Source organism: Diadema antillarum, unplaced genomic scaffold, assembly GCF_040938485.1.
Source record: "Diadema antillarum isolate AM-2024a unplaced genomic scaffold, OU_Dant_1.0 scf00000151, whole genome shotgun sequence".
In the NCBI taxonomy this organism is placed as follows: Eukaryota; Metazoa; Echinodermata; class Echinoidea; order Diadematoida; family Diadematidae; genus Diadema; species Diadema antillarum.
Genome location: NW_027271040.1, coordinates 1,554,170 through 1,575,405, shown reverse-complemented (window position 1 = coordinate 1,575,405; position 21,236 = coordinate 1,554,170). Strand labels below are relative to the sequence as shown.

General features: G+C 40.8%; 2 protein-coding genes and 1 pseudogene across 2 annotated transcripts in view; all 3 read left to right on the top strand.

The window, feature by feature from the left end:
• The window catches only part of LOC139721832 (peptidyl-prolyl cis-trans isomerase-like 3), a 35,937-nt gene that overhangs the window by 827 nt on the left and 13,874 nt on the right, over nt 1-21,236 (top strand). The window lies entirely within an intron of this gene.
• LOC139721870 (mitochondrial S-adenosylmethionine carrier protein-like) lies at nt 10,823-11,825 on the top strand. The gene has a single exon (XM_071633193.1). It carries the CDS (start codon nt 10,823-10,825, stop codon nt 11,636-11,638), a length of 816 nt encoding a protein of 271 aa, XP_071489294.1. The 3' UTR covers nt 11,639-11,825.
• LOC139721919 (mitochondrial S-adenosylmethionine carrier protein pseudogene) lies at nt 19,368-20,183 on the top strand (annotated as a pseudogene).

The window sequence follows — 21,236 nt, the reverse complement described above, 5'->3', positions numbered from 1 at the left end:
GGTGGTCGGTTGACCGAAAGATCGGTCTGTATCTGGTGGTCAGGGATATGTTCCGCTGAGACTGCATCTGGCTTCACGGAATCCCCTCCTATGGAGGAGAGCGACAATTGTCAAGAAAATAAAAGATTCCTCTGGACAGACGGATATTTCTGTCTAGGCACATGGATCATTGTACAATGATGTGTTTTGTGATAGATAGATGAGATCGATTAACAATCTAATTATGGTTTCTATGCTGTTGGTTTATTTTTCAGTTTTATCTTAGATATTACACAGCCAAACCTTTCAGAATCCACTTCAAATTTTTAATTGTTATCAAAATCTACCGGAAAACAAAAAATCCTACAGTTTCTTTTCGCACCTCTATCTTTTTATCACGTACGAAATCTTGTACCATCACACTTCTGACCGTAGCACTATTTGCATAATACGTATACTTCAGCCCGGCACTTTGATTTACATTGTGTATAGAACACTGGTGACTTACCAGGTATTTTTTTAATTTTATTTTAGTGGAGGTAAATAACATAATTATATAGCTATGCTAAAGTTAGAAGCCTAAGTTAGCCACCTAAAACCCAGGATTGCCTCCAGTTTTATTAAAATTCAATGTAGGCCAAGCTTGTAAAGCAATGTGAAAACCCTTTTCCATCTCTCTCTGTCCTTGTTGTCTCTTTAAATTCTAAAAAAATTATTTTTCACATCAAAATTACCGGTTATGGTGCACGTTCTAATGGGTGGACAGCGCGTAGTACAGTCATTGGTTTGATCTGAATGCATTGATCTTTAAAAAGACAGGCTTTTCCCTGTCCCTCATCAGCTTGCCCCAAGTCTTGCATTATTGGCTGTTTAAGCAGTTTGAGGTTTGTTCAATTGTTGTTCCGTGTTGCATATGTGTGTGTGTATGTTTGTATGAAATAATGGAAAAACATTTTAGTTTTGCATACATGTAAATGTAGACAAAAATACTGAGAGCACAGAAGAGAGCCAGACAAACAGAAAGAAAGTAACGCCAAAAAGAAAGAGGAAAGGAATAGCCCGACTTGACGTCATGCAATTTAAAGCACAGTGTTCCCGTGTACACTTGTGTACAGCAACAGGGCCATGTATAATTAATACTATCTAGGCAGGGGCAGATCCAAGAATTCTGTAAGGGGGGGGGGGGGGGGGGGGGCGCAACTAATATTTCTGGTACCATTTCCAGGTTCCATTTTTTTTTTCTTTTTATCTTGTTTTTGATGAAACATAAAGGGATCCACCACTGATAGGAAGGCTGAATAGAAAGGATGAGACTAAACCACAATCATAGCAAGTCTCAACTTAAGACCAAAAAATCAGTCTGTATCTGATTATTGGGGATATGTTCTGCAGAGACTGCATGAAGAGTGATAACGTCAAAAATGAATAAATAAACACAAGACTCCAGTCCTCCGTACAGACAGATCTTTCTGTCTAGTCTCAACAGGACCTCCTGTACATGTGTTTTCAGTGTACTGCAGTATCATACTGATGATGATGAGAAGTGTGGTATTAAATGTACCAGTAGCTCTATCAATCATGAATCTCTCCTGAGCAGCACGTGGCTCAGATTCTTATTAGTCCATTGATAGTGGGAGGGAAAAAAATAGATCAGAGCATGATATTTTTAGAAGGCATGAAATCAGTACAGTGGTATACATGTGACTAGCTATCCATAATACTCAGTTGTACGTATAAATAGACCCACAACACTGACTTCATCAGTGGATGATTTCACTTTTGCTTCGCCGCTGACTCTCCCCAGTCACATGGCTCGATGGACTGGTACACACCTGCATCTTTCATCGTCAGCAGTTGAAGTTATTGACATAATTTTCCATTCAAAGAAATCCCCATTTCGACAAAACTATTGTACAATTCACTTGACTTAACCATGAGCACTATACATTGCACCTTTGACCTCCAGATACATGTTCCACCAAGCTCCAGAATCTGTGAATAGTTTCGCTGTACACTATGAATTCTTTTTTGAATGTGAGCATTATCAATGTAATGACTCACCCCACTACCCCCGGACATGGGTACGTCATTTCCTCGTTTGGTCCGTCAAATTTGTGACCCAGGTGTTCGTCATTTTACCAGCTTTGTCCGTCAAATTTTTGACCGAGGGGTGCGTCAAAATCCCATCATTGTCGGTCAAAATTTTGACCGAGGGGTGCGTCATGGTACGTCACTTGGCTATAGAAAATAACACGCATTATTTTGAACCAAGGGGTGCGTCATGGTATGTCACTTGGCTATGGAAAACTGCACGCATTTTTGCACGCTACCAGTACCGGATACACGTACCGCAAGTGAAATTACAGTGAGCGCTTTCCCGCGGCAAGTGAAAATCAAAGTCGGGAAGCGTTTTGGAATAAGAAGGAAAAATGCTCGCCAGAATCTGGCAAGCAAATGATTTAAAAGCTACCCTTTCTCCTTACATTTTCACTCGAAATCATGCATACTCAATCTCAAACCAGCGATGTAACAACTTAGTTCAACCTTCACTGTCGAACACTTAGTGCCTATTACATATTGCCATGCAACACCAACACACATTGCTATCGAAGAAATTTCGTTTACATTCCAATACAATGTGCGTCTAAATTATGTTCTGTGGTGACAAAGGCGAATTTTTGACAGTAAAAGAAGCGGCAGCAGAAGAAACTGCCTGCCGCATGCCATTTTCTGCTCGCGGGATAGCCCGACCAGACGCGCGACGCTGAACTCCTGTGCGAATTTCTATGTGATACAGCAACGAGGCTGAGTTATACTCGCGGGAATGCCGTGGCGTGGTGTGTACCTGCACTGCGCTGCAGCAGTATGCATCCACCGCACTAGCAATGGCCGCGCACACACAGCGCATCTGCACACATGTGATTGTCATGTATGGATTGCATGCACAGAATACATACTACTGTACGGAATATCGTAGCAGCAGCGTGATGTACGGTGAATGACAGTACGGTGCTTACAGGGCCATGGTAAGGGAAACTTGCCGAAACTTTTACAAATTATGTTTACGAACCAAAAGAAAATGAAATTGCTTGAATAAAACGTATGCAAAAATCGTTTCAGTATTTACGGGGATGCGTCAAATGTACCGAGGATGTCCATCAAAAAAGTGACCGAGGTGTGCGTCACTTTCAACGTGTTGTCCGTCAAAAAAGTTACTGTGGTGTTCGTCACTTGCAGCGTTTTGTCCGTCAAAAAAGTGACTGTGGTGTCTGTCAAAAACCCCGTGTGGTCAGTCAAAAAATGACCATGACGCACCTATGTCCGGGGGTAGTGGGGTGCGTCATTACATTGACAAGTGCATTACCCTGAAAAGGAACCTCATCAATCTTGATATTTTGGTGAGCATTGTATTCTTACTGTGTCAATGCTCCAAAATATTAACCTATGATGTACTTCTGCTACCAAATACCAGTTTGTGCTATTGAGATATTTTCCTGTTGACATTTTTATTTTTGTAAACATGACTGTTGCTGTTTCGATAAATTAATCGTACCCCCTCCCCTCATTTTAAGGGGTTTTATGTAGATAAACACAAATTCAGCAGTTTAAAGTAAACTACACTAGTACGTACACATAGGGCCTACAGTGTATTTCTGATTGGGGAAGTATTGATGTGTGTGTGTGTGTCCAGCTTATCCACTTCCAGGTTCAGATCTGATGGTTGCAATGGTGTACTTAAAAAGTGTATCGTGCATTTCAGTTACCCTCTTCAGCTTGCACTTTGCTGATTGACTTAAATTTTATAGAATCTATCAAACTTTGATATGATAGAATTACATTTTGTAATTATACCGGCATGAAATCTCACAAAAAGATAATCAACAGTGCAACTAAACCAAATACACAAAATCAACACATTAATAAACTGGAAAAGTGCTTGGAGAGGTAAACCGTGTGAAACGGCTCATTTCCTCCGTACTCGTACGCACATGCTGACAATCACCTTTATTTCCCAATGATAAAGAAGCCTGTCTCAGTGTCTACCTTATCAGCAGCTTTATACTGCATGCTGCACCTCAGTGTGCACGCAGTACGTATCATACGTATGCACACCTCACACATGTATACGCACAGCTTGAACTCCCTCGTTTGTTGGCCCTATAGATGTATTTGTCAATGATAATCCTTTACCTGTTGAGGATGAGTCCCAAGTACACTTGGGCAGGTGTCTGTGGGAAATGCATAGTTGTTGCAAAATCAAACCATCCTCAACAGTTTAAATAGACTAGGCCTATCCTGAATCCAGATGATTGTTAGGATCACTACCAAAATACTTGTAACCCAAGCATCAATGCTGTTGTTTTGGAAGGCAAAGTCCTGGCCAATGCAGGACTTCAAAAACCACAATGCAGGACCTAACACTGACGTTTGGGCAAGAGGTACAAGGAGATGTGAGTAAAAGCTCCAGATGTGTTGATAGAAGTGTGCGCAGGCGCAGGAGTCGGACGTCTTTTTCGTTGCTCTGATTTTTCTGCAAGAAAATTTTCTCAAATACCCTTTTCTGCTCAATAATACGGAAATGGTTACTTGCATATGACCTTTTGATCATTTCTGAGCAATTCAGTCGACTTTTGGCAAATCATTTTTGCTTCAAAAAGCTCAATTTTAGGTGCCAATTTTTGGGGTGCCTACAGCAAAGTTCAAGGCCAGGCCAGTGCCCAGGTCAGGGTACTCCCGGCCATTCAACCAGGCACGCGTACTTCATAGCCTACAGGCAAGTTGCACGCGACTGACAAGGTTACACAGAGGTCATGCAACCCAAAGGAATCAGGAATAGTGGAGAAGCCTGAATAATGGATACACTTCAGAAAACTCTTTCTAGGTTATCACCTTTCAGCAAAGATAAAAATCCTAGCATTCAGGATGGGAATGTAAATGATTCTGAATTTGATGATGACACCTCATCAGAAGTTGTATTGAAAGAGCCTACTACAACAAGCCATCACCCGGATGTTGATAAAGGGCCTGAACGTACGTATGTATCTAAACGTACCGGAACCAAGAAACAAGCCAGTTCTAAAGCAAAACGAACTGTAACCTTTGCCGACTCAAGCAACTATGGCCGCGATCAGGAGAAAAGAAAGGACTTAGGTCGTGCACGTGGTAAGAAGGAATCAAGCAAAAAGGACATATATATCTGTGAGTACTGTAACGAAGAGGGCATGACCCATATGATTGAGTGTGAAGCATGCGAGAGGTGGTCGTGCCTGGATTGTCACCATGTGACACTAGACATGTATCATTTCTTCACTGACGATAAGAACAGAGCCCACTGGTTCTGCAGAGATTGTGAATCAATTGCAATTGAAGCAGCAAAAATCAGAATAAGTAGCAAAAATGTAACAAAAAACCTATGTAACAATGTAGAAAGTGAAATGAAGGAAACCGTAGAGAAGATACTGAAAAATGCACAGGAAACAATGAAAGAGATGGTGAATGATGGAGTTAAAAAGCTCAGAAAATCTTATGCTGATGTGTGTAGAGATCAGGCTGAAGTGGATGCTAAGGTCAAAGGAGGATTACCAAACCCTGCAATTACTGTACTACAAAGACCTAAGCCCAAGGGAAAAGCAAACAGCACAACTGATACTGATAGAGACAGTTCTGATGAAGGTAACTTTGACTCGAAATATGACGTCGGGAATGTTGTGACTATGACTACAATGGAGGAGATCATGGACAGAGAAAAGAGAAAGAATAATGTTGTTTTCTACAACATACCTGAGTCCCAACAAGAACAATTGCACGACAGGGTTGCGGAAGACAAGAAAGCAGTCTTAGACATCACCAAAAATGGCCTTAAAGTACACAACATTCAAATAGTTAAAGCCATTCGCCTTGGAAGTAAACGGCAGAGTAAGACGTCAAAACCCAGAGCCCTTCTGATCCATTTGGAGAGCCCACACATGAAAAGTGAAGTACTGTCTGCATCTAGGAGGCTGCGACAAACAGACAAATGGAAGGACACATACATATCCCCAGATATGACAAGACAACAAAGGGAGGAAAGCTGGAAATTAAGACAAGAACTCAAGCAGAGGAGAGAAAACGGGGAACAGGACCTAATGATACGTCAGGGAAAAATTGTGACAAGATGGAGGAAGAATCAGCCAAAAAAGGTGAAGGGCAACAGAGACAAAGGAAAGCCAAGTGAAGCGAATCTTGAAGCGTATCCACCGGAAAGCACTCAGGATTCAGCTCTACATAAGCCACACTACATAGATGATGATAATGACATTCAAGTAGATGGAGTATTTGGAGCAGTAGGCGGGTCTCCAAAGACCCAATGACTCGGCCATAATAATGGAGGACCCATGGGAGGACTAGAGCTTACATGTGTCGAGCACAATCATCAGAACAAATTCAAGGTATTATATACAAATGCAGACTCTCTTATAAACAAAATGGATGAACTGCAAGTACTTGTTGGAGAACATAACCCAGAAGTAATTATGATATGTGAAGTTATCCCGAAATCGGGCACCCTTAATGTATCGCATGAACTGATTAAAGTTGAAGGATATGATGTATTTACAAATATAGACAAGGAAGATAAGCACCGAGGCCTAGCGATTTACGTCAGTACAAATCTCAAAGCTCGAGAAATTTTGTTTGACTTGAACTACACAGAAAACATTTGGTGTACTATCCAACTCACAGGAAGTGACAAGCTTCTGGTGGGATGCATCTACAGGAGCCCATCTAGCAAGATGGAAAACAACAAATTATTATGCGAACTCATGGAACTGGTTAGTGAGAGTGGAGAGAAGTACAAACTTATCATGGGGGATTTTAATTATCCTGATATTAATTGGAAGAGAGCACATGTGGACTCTACTCTCAATAACTCATCAAACATGTTCCTCACTGCTACACAGGAATCGTTTCTTCACCAGCATGTATACGAGGCTACACGTTTTAGAAATGGACAAAGTGCCAATGTGCTTGATCTAGCATTTACCAATACTGCTGATATGATTACTTCAATTGATCATCTGCCTCCACTAGGACTGAGCGATCATGTGTGTTTATTAGCAGTGTTAGACATTCTGCAGAAAACAGAGGAGACAACAAAGGGGAAAAAACGTGTAATCTATCAGAAAGGAGACTACATAACTATGAATGAAACACTGGAGACAATGGACTGGGAAAAAGATCTTACAGAAACGAGCTGTGAACAGGCATGGAATATATTTCTACAGATAACAAAGGAGTGTGTTGATAATCATGTGCCTGTACGGAAGCACAGTAAAGACAAAAGACGAAATATCTACATAACAAGACCCATCTTGAAATTATCTAAGAAAAAGACACGTTGCTGGAAACGCTATAGAGATGATAATAGAACAAGAGAGGAAAGGGAACAAGATTTAAAGGATTATAAACAAGCAAGAAATCAACTGAGGAAAGCTACAAGAGCAGCTAGCAGAAACTTTGAAGCAGACCTCGTAGAGAACATTGACAAAAATCCCAAAGCCTTTTGGCGTTACGCCAACAGTAAGGTGAAGAGTAAGAGTCGTATTGTGAATCTCGTGAATGAGGATGGTCAACTTGCTCAAACCGACAGTGAAATTGCAAACATTCTGAATGAATACTTCTCTAGCGTATTCACTCAAGAAGACCTGCAAAGTATATCTGATATACAAATACCTGTACAAATGGACTCACCTATTCTCAGTGAAGTAAAAATATTAGTGGATGATGTCGTAAGCAAACTAAAAACGCTCAATGCTAACAAGTCAGCAGGTCCAGATGGGATGCATCCTAAGGTGATGAAAGAACTGGCAGAGACTATTGCTGAACCTTTGACATTGATCTACAGTAAATCTATGCAAGAAAGTAAACTCCCACTGGACTGGAAAAAGGGCACCGTAATACCTCTTCACAAGAAAGGTAGCAGAACACAAGCCTCTAACTATAGACCAGTAAGCCTCACCTCTGTTGCAGGAAAAGTAATGGAGAAAGTTCTTCGAGATGCGATAGTTACTCACTTACTTAGTAATGACTTACTCTCACATAGTCAACATGGATTTACCCCTGGAAGAACGTGTGCAACTCAATTACTATATGTACTAGAAGAATGGACACGGTTGCTGGATGAAGGACAGGTGATTGATGTTCTCTATCTCGACTTCAAAAAAGCATTTGACAGTGTCCCACATGAAAGACTGTTACTCAAATTAGAGGCATATGGAATCAGAGGTAAACTCCTATACTGGATTAGAGCATTTCTGACAGGAAGAGTACAGAGAGTCTTCGTAAATGGAGAATTTTCCAACTGGTCACCAGTAACAAGCGGGATACCGCAAGGCAGTGTACTCGGACCAGTCCTCTTCCTGATCTACATTAATGACCTACCACTTGACGTGAGGAAGAGTAAAGTAGCCCTATTTGCTGACGACACAAAACTGTATAGTACAGTGAACACACCAGCACAGATCAATGACCTCCAAGACGACCTAAACAATCTACATAGATGGTCTGAGAGATGGCAATTGCCTTTTAATGAGGACAAATGTAAAGTACTCCACATCGGTAAGAGAAGCCCTGAGGGAAATTACCACATGCAAGGGAAAAATCTGCAACCAGTAAAAGCCGAAAAGGATTTTGGAGTGATAATTGACTGCCAGCTGAATTTCCATCAACATGTGTCATCAGCAGTTAGTAAGGGATATCAACTACTGGGAGTTATAAAGAGAACTTTCTCACAACTAGATAAGACAACTCTACCAATTTTGTTCAAGACCCTAATTCGACCACACCTAGAGTATGGGAGTGTTCTATGGCACAACAGGTACAAAGAAGATGCAATGAAAATTGAAAGAGTCCAGCGGAAGGCAACCAAATTGGTTCGCGAAATCAAGGACCTCCCATACCAAGACAGACTTAAGCATCTGAATATGTACTCTCTGTTCTACAGAAGAAGAAGAGGAGACATGATTGCTGTCCATCAAATCATGCACGGACTTCTCAACATCTCACAGGACCACTTCTTCTCCCAACCTACAAGTAGAACCACAAGAGGGCACTGTTTCAAGATCCAGAGAGAACATTGCAGATTGGATGTTCGAAGCAAGTCTTTCAGCAAACGTATAATACAGGACTGGAACAGCTTGCCGGAACATATAGTGGTCTTGCCAACAACTGAAAAATTTAAAAGATATATAGACAAATATTGGTGGGAGCATCATTTTGATCTCCCATGACTCCACTCCTGCGCATGTCGTACTCTGTCGTACTTAGTTAAGTACAGGCCAAACAAGAAGTAGTGATCGGGAATTACAGGCCAACGCCTTCTTCCTGTACCAGATGATGATGATGATGATGATGATGTGGATTTGCTATTGAAGGTCACAGATTGACTAAAAATACTGTGTGGCCTGTATTATCAATAACCACCCTGTTCTTGAACTCATCGCAAAGAGAGGTACAGGTACTGTACCTGCACAGAATTCAAGACTACTGCTGAACTATTGCCACAAGGACTTTGACCAACCTTCAGTGAACCTTCCCGCACATGATCGCACACATGGGTGACTTGCTCTCTAGAATCGGCGGCGGGTCCCCTTGTGTTTACTAAAAATCTTGCCCATGATCTTGTCAGTGTTTAATTCACGAGGATCCATGCAACATCAGATCTGTCTGTTGCTCTCTGTGGCTTGTCTTGTCCTCTGAGTTAGAGTTTTACTTGCATTTATCTTGACTTCACATTGTAGCAGGTGAGATCTTGCTGAATGTCTCTCCCCCAGCCATCCCTTCTGGTTGGTTGCTTCCACCATGTGCTCTGTGTGGTGATTTTTATCACCCATTTGATTGTTGGTGCATACTGTAAAACAAGAAATGTTCGCGTGCATTTTTAGTTTCGCAAATTTCGCGAGCGCCGAGATTCACGAAATTAAAATGCAAGCGAAATTTCTTATCTACACTATATGCATTGAACGCAAGAGGAAATTCGCGAAAATTTCTTGCCACGAAAAAGGCCGTAGGCTCCAATTTGCGAAAATTTCGTGCCGTGAATATATCATGTTTTACAGTATATGATTTACTAGTGTACATATCTTACTTCAATAAGGGCACTAGACTTTATTGCATTGTAGGTGGCATGCAGGTGATACAAATGTTTGATATTAAATCAGCATGCGTGTGATACTAGTACATGAATAGCTAATTCAGTGATAATAGATGATATTTTCCTTATCTTATCACAGATTTCCAGGTGTTTAAAAATCTAAGACATTTTAAACCAACAAACTTCATCAGGACTACCAAACATCATTGATACAAAATATTTGGTTGCAATGATATAAAGTCTAATCTAACGACAGGTGTCTATGGTCATACACTTATTTGTCTTTCATATTTTTTTTGAACTTTTATGATCTTGAGTTTGTACGGTATGTAATATCTTTCGTTTCAAGATTATGAGTAAGAGTAAGGGGATAAAGTAAATTGTAGAGCTATGTTCTAAAACTTGTTTTATTTATGATACTTTTTTTTTTTAATTTCTCTAAAGAATGATTATGAATTTTTCAATAATTTATGAATCTCACCTATTTCATGTGCTGGACGTTCATATAACTCAAAGAGGTGCTGGTGGAGTTTCCCACCTGACATAGCCACCAATAGCAGTTTCAGAAGTACCTTGTCCAAACATGTAGAGACTGGACGTATTGTTTTATAGTGGAAGAGGAGGGTTCCCGCATTCTTCTTTGCATCTTTTTGACTTTAATACAGTCGTCTCCTTTTCTCTGTCTTCCTGCCAGATCGCCATACATCAGGCACTATGAGCGATCAGTCAGCTCCCTTTCATATTGCGCTGGTGTCCGGTGCTATCGCAGGGATGTCGGTCGATGCCTCTCTCTTTCCGATAGACACCATCAAAACTCGGCTGCAGAGCTCGCAGGGCTTTTTGAAGGCTGGTGGCTTCCGGGGGATTTACTCAGGCATCTTGCCAGCATTTGTGGGCTCTGCGCCCACCGCAGCGATATTCTTCTCCACGTATGAGGGAGCAAAGTCTGCCGGTAGTAAGCTCTTTCCAAGATGCCATGATTCTTTCATTCACATGGGTGCAGCCTCAGCGGGCGAGGTCATGGCTTGCCTGGTTCGCGTACCCGTTGAAGTTGTCAAGCAGAGGGCGCAGGCTACAAGGCAGTGGAGTGTAGGCATCCTGCGGCGGACGGTTGCCGAAGAAGGGATCAAAGGCCTATACCGGGGCTATTCCGTGACAGTGATGCGTGAGATTCCGTTCTCACTTGTGCAGTTTCCACTCTGGGAAATGGCCAAGAAATCCTGGGGTGCCTACCAGGGCCGGCCCACGGACGCTTGGCAGGGGGCTGTGTGTGGATCCCTCGCAGGGGGTGTGGCCGCAGCGGTCACCACACCCCTGGACGTCGTGAAGACCAGGATCATGCTTGCATCAAAGGGCAGCAATGTTGCGGTAGGAAATGTGCTGCTCGTTGCCAGGGAGGTTCTACGAGAGAAAGGCTTAAAGGGGCTGTTTGCTGGAGTGACCCCCCGAGTGACTTTCATAGCCATTGGAGGGTTTATATTCCTCGGAATGTATGAGAAGTCAAAAGTTCTCATGCTACAAACACTATAGTAGTAACCCTTAAATCAAGTCAGTATAACTGAATACAAATCGTCCCACTCAAGGGTATAATACCAATACTGAGTCTGTACCGATACTGAGTATTACTTTATTATATACCTCACCATTGGCCTTTGTGAATGTCCTGTTGGCTCTGGTGCCAACCTTATCTGATTTTTATTTTTGATCTTTCTGTGATGTGTATGCATGCTCATTGTCTTGAGAATTGAGGAATGAACGTGAGCAATGATGCTCAGAGGTCTCCACCGTTTGTGTTATCTATTCTTGTGATGAATCTTCAGCAGTGTCTATGAAACCAAGTTCATACAATGTACCTCATAATTGAGTAATCTCTATTGTGCAATGAATATGACTCCTCCCCCCCCCCCCCATGCCAATTAATTGGTTTGGTGTTCTGTGTTGCTTGTGTTGTATCATGTTTGTTTGGGGTTTTAATAAAGTTTACCTAAAGGCAGTCTTTTGAATATTTAAATAAATAATAGTTTAATAATAAAATATTTAAATCAGTAATACTTTTGGTTACATTGCAGAATTATCAGAAACCTCTACAAATATTATTCTGGATTTTTGACATCCTTGAAATGATAACACATTAGATAGAAAAAAAAATAGATTTTTATTCCTATTTTAAATTTGCTCCTTTATTTCAGTATGGTATTTTGCACAGATTTAGTGAATGAAACCACTTTTACATCTAATGTCTCTTCAATAATATTATGAGATATTCTGTGAAATTTAGTGTGCCATTTTACCCGTTGAAGACTAGTCCCAAGCATACATACATGTATGCCGGCATGTGTCTGTGGGAAATGCGTATAATCTGTTGTATGAAATCAGCTTATCCCCAGTGGGTTGATTAATGACAAGATGATAGTTTCTACACTAAATTTCCCCTTGGATATTGGTAGAAACAAAAACATGCATCCATTCAGCTTTGCTATCCTGTCAATATCCTACAATCCTACACAATTGTACATGTACAATTGAGAATTTTATTTGTAGTGATCTTGTCTGGAAAGTATACAGTAAATGTACATGTCACATAATCAGACATGAATTGATGTCCAGTGATTTTTGTCTCATTGTCCAAAGTCCAAGTGTTAGCCATAATATAGGTAGAGTTAAGTAGAACTTTGTCTATGTCATAAATGTTACACTTGCTAATTCTTTAGCTTGTACAATCATTTTTTTTTTTTTTGGGGGGGGGGGGAGGTGAAGTATGGTAAAGGTAGAAAAAAATTATTTCACCAGGAGGGCTAGTATTGGCCTATTAACTCTTAACGTGCCATGGTCGCCGAACGGCGACCTTAGTGCTGACGTGCCATGGTCGCCGATCGGCGACAAAGAAGAGCGCGGAAAACATTGATTATTTAAGTTCTTATGGTACCATAATGTGTTACACCAAGAAACTGACAATGATATGTACTGGTAGCTGACTAGCATAGCCATCGTTTTCACCAAAAATATGAGTATGCTTACATTGGAAAATTTTGAGTAAATACGTGATTTTTCGGCTAGATGTATTTTTTTCGCGTCGGGAAAATCCGCAGCGAGCGCACCCTCTGCGAGATGTGTATAGATCAAAAGTCTCATTGGTAAACCACGCGTGTGTATGCTATTTAATCTGCGTGTATTGCCTATGCGGTTCCAGTTGTATTGTTCCGCTTGGATGCTGTCCGGTGGGAAGCTGCTTTGATTTTGTCCCTCAAAGACGGTAAGCTTGCGTTCGTCGGTCAAGTCTTTCATCCTTTTATTTTGGTGAACTTCACTAATCGTCCCCACGCTAGCATACAAAAGAAGAAGACGCTTTTGTTCTTGTCTTATGCACGTGTGCAGTGAACGGAAAGTAGACCTGTAAACTATGCCGCTTGGTACCACACGTAGTTCGTAGTTTGTTTTGGCGTGATTACCTTCTCCTAGTTCGAAGCGAAATGAAATTCAAAGTAGAAATCTAGTGTTTCGGAATTTCAGACAAAATATAGATCGCAAAAGATGAACATTATTTTGCTTAGTTCAGTTTAAAAATTGTAGGCAGCGTTCGCAAAGAGCGAATAGAGCTGTTGTTTTGAGCGACGACATGCAAATAGTACAACTAATCAACACTGGTTTTGACCCAAAACCGATGTTTTTTTCTCAAACTTACGAAAGTGACTGGAACTGTAATTTTAGCGCAAACTGGCTGTATTGGTTTTACTCCACCGATATGAAAGTACATTATAGAGCCTGATTTTCTATATGTATGTGACGATGTGCACGTGAAAATCAGTCAAACTATGTTGTTTTCCATGTACTGGTTTTTGTTTTTGTGCTTGCGTCCACGGTTGCATTTTTTTTTTCTTTGAGGGTTTCTCTTCAATTGGTCTTCATACTGTACCTCTTTCGGCATGCCTTCTCTCTTATTATGTTGCTTCTTCTTTTCTCTATACATTTTGAAGAAAACTGGTTTTCACGCATTGAGCGTATCTCCGTATCCGTAAAATTTGTCATTGTCCTGCCGTATTTTGGAGGATGTTTTGGTTCTTGTAGCTTTCCGGCTATAAATAGCGTGTAAATAACCTTGGCTATGGGAACAGTAAATGTCTCTAACTACGTACTCTCGAATTAGCGACCAGAATCGTTGCGAACGTCAAGAATATTTATCTTATTTCTTTTGGCCAAAAACAAAAACAAAATCAAAACAAACAAAAAAGAACCATCGACAGTCGATTGGTGTATTATAGAAATTGTTTACTCAACCACGCAAAATGATCAATAATTATTTATCATTTCATGATAACAAAAATCGAAGCTGTATCGTTTATCGCCAAGCAATGATGCAGACACAATCCCTACAGCACAGTCTCGATAAAGTAGAACAGAATTCGATCAGTAATTCGTAGACAGCCAATATCAAATTCGCAAACGGGTTTTCTTGTTTGATTTTGATTTCAACTGTTTAGGAAGCTCGAAACCTATAATTTGATAGGTTTCCAAACATTCATCGCTCAGTGAGACACAGAATTAAAGTATATTTACGCATTTATGTTATTTGTTGAGCTTTGCTTATCGTTTATCCTACCTCTTATAGAAACGTGTTATTTTCCCCGAGTCGCAGGTGAAGAGGAAAATGTTCAAACTCAAGCAAATCCTTCAAAGTTATTATTACGTAGGACTTTAGATAAGAGAGAGAGGGAGAGAGAGAGAGAGAGGATGCAAAGTAACATCAAACTATTTGTTAGCATGCAGATTTTGAAAACTTCAAACTCAGATTCTGCTGTTCAGTCCTTGGAGTAAAACAGTGTTGGAGATCACACAAAAAAAGAAAGAAAGAAATGTCGGATGATGCTGCTTCATGAAAACTGTGTCACAACGCAATGAAGGTACGAATTCAAGTACGGAACTAACATCCATCGGCTATTATAAACCAATGAAGGAACTTCAACAGTAGAGTGATCGATGTTATGATTTCCATGAACGTTCAAAATAATTCTGATGGTTACAAATCGCTCGGTATGAAACCTATATTGGCAGGCGCTATAGAGATTTCTGACGCCATGTGAAAGTATGGAATGTGCCGTTGAATAATGTCATATTCAGATAATCAAATGTTTCACGGCGAATGAGACTAAAGACAATCAAAGACAGCAAACATTGAAAAAGCATACCAGCAATGTAAAACGTGATTTTATACTTGTCGGCACCAATACAGTTTTGTCTTCTTGTCACCAATTTTGCTATGCAGATCAGGCCTACTGTCAGGGGGCTTTTGATTCTTTTTAAGTGTTATTTGTACCGTAATGATTTTGTTGAATGTAATTGCATTGTTCGCTCCTTCATCATGATATGTGCAAAGCTGCCTTTCCTTTCACTGTTTATCTGTGTCATGTTTTAGTGTCTTGTCTCAATTCGTTGTTATTTTCGCTGTTCTGATCGGGCTTTTGGAAATTTCAAATCTGACTGAATTCATTCGTTTGCAAGATTCAATTACTTCACAACTCTGGCCGCATAGTTCACAAGTACAGCGCTATTGAACTTTACTATTTCAAAGTGAGATGATCGTTTCGAGAATGAGAGGGCTCCTCCCAACGTAGCGCTATTTTACCGAATCATGAAATGAATGGTGAGCTTTTCAGTTGCACGCACATGGCTTCAAACACCAGCGCTGGGCTTACAAGCACGTGGTGTGCTGCTCCGAGCGACTGACCTCGTGGTGCTGAGATTGAACTGGTTTTCTAGCCAAACCCACTTTACTTTGATTTCTCTGGATTGGCAATAAACACAAAAGTGGTATACTACCGTGAATTAACTTTGTTATAATATTTTGGTAATGTTGTGATCGGATGGACAGTGGCTGGCAATAGGTTGATCGGATCAACATTCTTGATTGATACAGCGTTAGACAAATAAAAACCGGAAGGCGTGTGCACTTTTATCGGTCAGATAACGGCAGCATCTTCGCTTTCGATCAGGAGTCATGTTCATCCTTCAAGCTGCCCCTAGCAACCGCTAGTGTGTATTGTACTCAATCAGTACTCGGATGATCTCCGCCGTTACCAAGGAATTGCGCGCGCACAAATCCTCGCTGACAAAGGCCTGCCGATTTCAATAGAGTGCGCCCGCCCGTAGTCCGCATAGACAAAAGAAGGATTAGAGGGTGCTTCCTTCTCAAGTGGACAAAAGACACTTTCCAGGGCCCGGGACAATTACTTTAGTTTCAAATACAGGATCTGGGACTAAAGGACTCAGATTTGGGAATGAATTACTGAGGCAGAAAGAGAAATTGCTAAGACAAAATAAACCGCTTGTATCTTTGGAATCATACAATTCTAGAAGACAATTTTGCTATCATTTGAAACGGGAGATGTAGCTCTAAAACTTTCTCACAGAGTCAAGGGAGCGTTCTATTGAAGAAAAACCACGACTGACTCTTTCTTTTCATACTACACAAAAAATTCCAATAATTTTTTGATGATATTATTCATTTCTGCAATATTTCAAGTTCAGATAGATATTACGGAAAACTGACTACATGGCACGAAAGAACAATCATTTCTTGATATTTGTTGTGTAGAACTCAATTCAAAACAGTCGATAGTTTGAAAGATATGGCAGTTTTAAATTACATTGTCAGTCCAGTTTCGATACATTCTGGCCTTAAGTAAAAACCTCTGGCACGTTAGGGGTTTTGGGCCTGGCACATTAAGAGTTAAAAAGTGCCTCCTGCTGGTTCATCGACTGCTTTTGTCTAATTTCGTATTATTCTTTTTTATTATTATCATTATAAATGTCATTATTGTACAACTGTCATTTTTATACATTTTCTTTGTACCCTTGGTAATAATGATTAATTATTAATGATCAATGTCATTACAAAAGATGTAATTTTCTTTTCTCCATACTACAATGTACAAATCACCTATGGAGAGCAATTATATTCCAGTAAGTTACAGTATGGGGAGAATTACTGTCCATTCAGATTTGGGCAAAGTGAATAACTTCCTGTAATGCCATATATGGTATTAAATATTTTATGTAAACAAAGAAAGAAAAAGAACTAAAGCTGTGTAACTTTGCAACCATGTACTTCGAAAACATAAATTCAAATTGTGATGAATGTTTGCAAAGGCAAAGTAACAGATATGATGCCATGAATGATGACTTTGCAACAACAACAACAAAATGTACTTCTATCTTTGCAACCATGTAAGATATAACTTCAGACTGTGGTAAAGAGTGATTCTGGTAGAAGGCCTGATGTCCTGGCATTATGTATAAAAATTGAAACACTGTCACCATGGCCACCACATCAAAAGCGATCACATGCTTTTATATGTGACCATGCATCATAAAACCAACAAAAAGTTGCACACACTGCTTTTGAGTCAGGATTCAAAATAGATGAAATGGGTCAAGTTCATCAATCTTGAGTTTTTCATATTTTCTGAAAGAGCAAGCCTTCATCTGCATCATGGTAAAGTTTTGGATCATGATACGAATAGGAAACTGTGTTTTAAGCAGTTTTCCAGAACATTTTTTTTTTTTTAATAGAATAGTGTGATTAATAGTCTTAAGCCCGCCACAACGATCCGACTGGTCATACGACCTTGAGACCGGAAGTATGATGTCACCAGTTTTGCCAGTTTCCAGTCGTACGACTGGGTCTTAGCGCCAGTCATAGAGATTTGATTATATGTTGAATTTCCACGGCCGGTCGTGGGCTTTCAGCCAATCGAGATACAGTAAAATTCAAGCGCGCATGCGCTTTAATACTCATCTAAGGTAAAATGTACTGAAGACAGAACAGTCGTAAGCCTACTCGTAAGGTCAGGTCATATAGTGTGCGTTGGCCGGTCATGAGACTGGGTCGTATGGTCTTTTGATAAAGGTCGTATACTTGCGGTTTGTATAGTGTGTGGCAGGCTTTAGAGTTCCCTTTTCATTTCTTTAAAAAGTCCTCCAAACACTCTTCCTTTTCAATTGTTATTTGTAATAACTTTTGAAAGGATAATGCTACTGCTTTGAAAGCTGGTATCAGCCATGGATAGAATGCATTGATAAAGCATGATCAATTTTAGCTGAATCTGATAATCTCTTCATTGTTAATGCTATGGAGTGAAAATTCCTCTTTTTTGTCCCATTCATTACACAGCTAGCACGGCATGGTAAGATTGAGCACTTGAATAGACCCTATTCCTTAAAAGAAACTCTTTTTTCAGTAAACTCTTTTCCACAGTATTTGCTTTCTTTCCAATATTTAGATGGGTTTAATAGAATAGTCCATTTGAATGGAGCAACTGATTTGAATGGAGCTATACATCATTTTAAAGCTTAGAGTCTGCTCTTTCAGAATAGAGCTACCACTGTCCTTCACTGGAAATCCACATCTGGTGACTTTTTGTTGGTTTTTTGTTGCAGGGTCACATATTGAGACATGTATATTTGAAGAGTCTTGTCAGGAGAGAGAGAGCCTTTCTACTGTTGAAAGCTTCGAACTTCTCTTAAAGATTGGGGTGAATATTCTGTTCGTGCACAATTGTGGTGTTGATTAAACTCATTGGCGGCAGTACAGTATTGTATAATATCACTTGCTTATTTGTAGTCCTTCCTGTTACATTTTAAAAGCTTTTCTTGTGCCATATTTAAGCTTTTCTTGTGTCATATACATGTATTGGGAGCATTGGTGAAGAGTTTGCTTATTCGCTGTACAGTGAGCCAATGTATTTAAAGTTGTTTGCTGCCTACACTACAGACGAGCTAATGAAAACACACAAACTGTGTGATCCAGGCCTTTTATGGCTTCATTCATGCGTGTGTGTGTGTGTGTGTGTGTGTGTGTGTGTGTGTGTGTGTGTGTGTGTGTGTTTGTTGCAGGAGCCGTGTTTACACTCCAGTCACATCCAAGCCGTTAGGCATTGTCCCTCCGCAGCCCACTTGTCTCCATGATTGATTCCACAAGATGCTCACTAAAAAGTTTAAGATCTCTTTTATGTCCTGATAAGAATATCTCACGATTTGAGAATTCTATTTGCCCATTGCATTCCGTGCTGTACACAATTATCTTCCTGGTGGTTCTTTGGACTCTCCTTGATATTACTATGCAGTTTTAGTAGATGGAGTTTGGGAGAAAATTTGTGATGATAATGAGGTAAGGTTCATGAGCATCATATTCACTCAGACTCTTGAAATGAGATCAGGCTGACTACTGTCCATCATCTCCCCTTTTTCCTAGATATGTTGAGCAATGAGTGATCAGATCCCATCCCTTCCCCAGGCCGTGCTGGCTGGGGGTGCAGCAGGAGCCGTAGTGGATGCCTCCCTCCACCCAATCGACACCATCAAGACTCGTCTGCAGAGCCCTCAGGGTCTCTGGAAGTCGGGAGGATTCCGCGGCTCCCTCTCGGGCATCCTTCCAGTCCTCCTGGTAACGGTGCCCAACTCTGCCATCTTCTTTGGTGTCTACGAGACGTCCAAAGCCTTTGGGGCTTCCCGTCTTCCGGCGGAGTTTGAACCCGCTGTGCTGATGTTGGGCGCAACCTCAGGGGAGCTCACGTCGCTCCTTGTGCGCGTGCCTGCTGAGGTGGTTAAGCAGCGTGCTCAAGCCTCTCGGAGGCCCAGTCAGGTTATTCTCCGTGAAGCCATCAGAAGAGACGGACTCCATGGACTCTATCGAGGATTTTCCAGCACAGTCCTCCGCGACGCTCCCTACGCCTTCGTCCAGTATCCCCTGTGGGACCTCAGCAAGAAAGTGTGGTCTTCGTACCAGGGGCAACCTGTGGATGCTTGGCAGTCGGGGATTTGTGGGGCGATTGCTGGAGGAGTAGCGGCAATCTTGACCTGTCCCTGTGACGTTGTTAAAACCCGTATCATGCTAGGGGGGCAGGGGACTAGCAGCAAGGTGGATCGCATCCCAGATGTCTTCAGAGCTGTGTGGCAGGAGCGCGGCATTAGGGGCCTGTTTGCTGGTGTTGTTCCTCGCGTCATCTGGATTGCATTTGGTGGCGCGTACTACCTCGGGCTCTATGAGAAACTGAAGATAGAAATCATGCAATATCGATGAACCTCACTGAACCTGTGTCACTTGGTTTGATGCTAAGCACCATTTTTTTTTAAAATATATATTCCATACTAGAGAAGTGTGCTTCTGATAATCATTCAATCCAGTCATGACTTTGTGTTATCGTACTTCATGAATAAGCATTAAATCAAATCAGTCAACTCAAAGCAATGAATCATGCTTAATTTTCGTGTTACATTTGGAAGTGCTGAGCTGTATTCGACAAGGCCGCCAAATGTTATTGGTAACAGATTTTGCAGATTACTCTAAACAGAAGTGTAATCAAGACAAATGTGCTTCTTAGAAATTAGATATTAACCGACATTGTGTGACCTGAATGTATAAATTCCAATAGTATGAGCCAAAAGCTGGAATTTAAATGCACTTATTGGTTCATTTGCTTGAAGCCAGTCAGCATATAATTTCTTTGTCTCAGGGTTAAATTATCCTTAAATCTGGCATTGAGTGAGGAGGAAGAAGCAAAAATTTTAACCATTCAATTTCTGTTTCCTGATTTTGAACCTCTCTGTGTGTGAAGATCTAAAGCTAATACTCCATGACAGTTGTCTCTTAAAAAAAGAATGCCTGAGGTAGGAGACGGATCTTTGTACACTGGTAGCAGCCACACTGAATTCTGAGGAGATGATATTCATGCAGACTGGGTTTTTGTTGGTGACCCCAAGGAGGTTTGAGAAATGGAGTTCCAACTGGCTGTAAACATTCAAACAGCTGTCAGTTTTCTTTTGACGTACAAAAGAATTCCACAGGTGCATTTGTGACTTCGATGATCAGGGTTCGATGCCGCCGTCTTTCCAAGCAAAGAGATGATTCATTTGGAACACTAACATAATGTCGGCTATATTTTGTTTGTTTGTGTATAAAAGGAGATTGAATTTCAGCTAATGATAAGGCATAGCAAAGTAACTCCTGTCCAGGATTACGTCAAAAAGTATAAATCTGAGCCGTACGTTGTAAAAATATTTGAACTGCACCCTTACTGGAAAATCGATTTTATCATCTTTCCGATCACTTCCGACAAATGAAACTAATATGGTA

Excerpts from the sequence above, each read along its gene's own strand:
- LOC139721870 (XM_071633193.1), top strand. The coding sequence starts at position 10,823 with ATGAGCGATCAGTCAGCTCCCTTTCATATTGCGCTGGTGTCCGGTGCT.